The following is a 2512-nucleotide window of genomic DNA, read 5'->3' as shown; positions in this document are numbered from 1 at the left end:
TTCACCGATAAGCAAAACAATAAAGATCAAATGTTTTGGTTATAGAGCCTTCAGTTAAATAAAAAATCAAAATAGCTTATTATGTTTAATGAAAAACGCGTAAAAGATCTAAAAGCTCTAGATCTCCTACTCCTTTTTTTAAAATAAATTTAGCGCTGCGTAATTTTTGGATGATCCCTAAGATAACCGTGATAGTATGCAGTGCTGTGGCTAGTGAGTCGGAGACCCTTCTTCCCCCTCCCCTTCCAAAAAAAAAAAAAAAAACTGTCATTAGAAGAAAATCCTTAAACTTTCAAAAGAGCACCTAAATTTGCAAATGGGCTTATTTTGTGGATATGGGGTAGCCTAGCCACGGCTTAGATAGTATGTATTGTTTTAAGTTCCAGCTTCTTATTGTAAAAACAAAGGAAATATCAAGCACAGAAATGGAAATATTATATTAAAGTTATTTATTATACGTCATTGAGAAGTTGTTGATGACAAAATAATAAACAAAACAAGTTGCGGCGGTAAAACTCAAATTTATTTAGAAAAGCAAAATAGTTGAGAACTTAGTCTAACATCATGGCTGGAAATTTAACCGAAGCATTTATCAAAGAAAAATTACCAATTTGTCCAAATCATGGTAATGATAGTTTAATTCATAAAATAAAGAGAGATTTAAATAATGTACTACAGCTGAACAAAGTTTATTGAGCAAAGGAATAGTTATAATGCTAAAAAAGAATAATTTCCTTTAATACTTATTTTCAGTATTTGATTCTTTGTATCAAATAGTGTTCTAAAAATAGAAATAATATAAAAAGTATTTATATTTGATATTATTGTTATGTATTATGTATTTTATTGCTATTTTTAGAGTAAAATTTTTCAAAAATTTTTTAATAATTTTTTTTTTAATTAATTTAAAAAAATCATTTAAACACTAATCAATTTGAAAAAAAAATTTTTGTGAATAATTCTAATTATATGTTGGTATTTTTTAGTAATACGATTAGTTTTGACGAAATATTCTATTTGTTTTTTTTTTCAGAATAAATTTGATGCTACAATTTGTATATACAACTATAGTCCCCTTAAAATTTAAAACAAAGTAGAATAAAAATGACCTCTGAAATAGTAAACAAAAAAGGTTTCTCAACAGATATTTTTTGTTCCCATGCCACTTATATAAAGTAACTAAGCACAAAGTTTTACTTTTGACTGGCCTAAAAAAGTTGTTAATCAGATTTGGCAGAGACCATGCACTTATTTGGTCATTTGTGTTAATTTAGATGGTAATGGCACAGTTAAATGGCCTAAATTATTTTTATTTTCCGGTTCTAAAAACACTTTAAAGAGTGTAAGGCTGTTGATAAATGATGTCAATAGTTTTTCTCTGTTTTTTGATCCTCCTTCCGATTGTCAAACTTTTTCAATTTTTAAGTTGTCAGAGTGATTGTGTCAACTTCATTTTTATCTAACCATTCAACAGTTTCCAAACTCTTCTGCAGATAACTACCATAAATTCTCTCTAAATTTGGCAGCAATTCAAGTGATGTGAAACTATCAAATAAATTGAGCAATACAGTTTTATCTATGTTTATCAAAGTAACATTATTTTGGTCTTAACACTCCTATTGTCAATTATATCTTCCTCCCCCCTCTGTTTACTGACATCATTTATGGGTAGCCCCATAGCAACGCATTTTGATAAAATAATATTAAATAGTAACAATATATATTTATAACAATAATTTAGATATTTATTGTAATTAATTTTTTTATTTTTTATTTTTCACTCCCAACAAGGCTGCAAGCAACAACTATTAAGTTGGGAGTTACTAGAAAAAATGAATAGAGTTGAAGTTCTATGAGTCAGAAAAACATGAGGATGGAAGAGAGTTCCAAAGGGTTGAAGTGCGGAGAAAAAAACAAGACATAAAAGTTTTTAGAGCATGCAGAGACAGATACAATAAAAGAAAGAGACTTTAATGAATGACGAGTCAAGCGCTAATGAGTTTTAGTTGATGGAACTAGAGATGATAGCTCCTTTGAGCAGCAACCATGATATTTGTAGAAAAGAGAAAAAATAATTATTTGTAGAAAACAGAATGAGATGCAACTTTAGGACGATGAGAAAGAGGCTCAAGCTTACATAATACCAATAGTGATTGTGATGATCCTGAACCTGACCTGTATATTTAATATACAGGTCTGGTTATATGCAAGTGTGTATTTGTATCTCATATGTATGTGATACAAATACACACTTGTCACAAGAAACAATGCTATGCAACTGACCTTGCAAATAAAAGTTGACCTTTTGAACTTTTATTTTTTCCGGATATCCAAAACATTTTCTATACGTATAAGTTTAGATATAATTTTTGTGATATATTTGTTTTTTAAGCTTTTTCACTAAAAAGCAAAATTAAGAGGAAAATAAGGGAAAATATTTTCTGGATATTTTACCCAAAAATTTTCCTGATTTTTAAAATATGACCTGGATGATCTATGATATTGGTTGAGA

General features: G+C 28.5%; 1 protein-coding gene across 1 annotated transcript in view; it reads left to right on the top strand.

The window, feature by feature from the left end:
* Window positions 1–318: 318 nt before the first annotated feature.
* Window positions 319–2512, top strand: part of LOC101241027 (transcription termination factor 2) — a 44763-nt gene continuing 42569 nt past the window's right edge. The window contains exon 1 of the mRNA XM_065810076.1: window positions 319–625. Coding sequence (XP_065666148.1) covers window positions 565–625 — 61 coding nt within the window. The 5' untranslated portion in view covers window positions 319–564. The remainder of the gene's footprint in view (window positions 626–2512) is intronic.

This window comes from Hydra vulgaris, chromosome 11, assembly GCF_038396675.1.
Source record: "Hydra vulgaris chromosome 11, alternate assembly HydraT2T_AEP".
In the NCBI taxonomy this organism is placed as follows: Eukaryota; Metazoa; Cnidaria; class Hydrozoa; order Anthoathecata; family Hydridae; genus Hydra; species Hydra vulgaris.
This window is presented reverse-complemented; position numbering and strand designations above follow the sequence as displayed.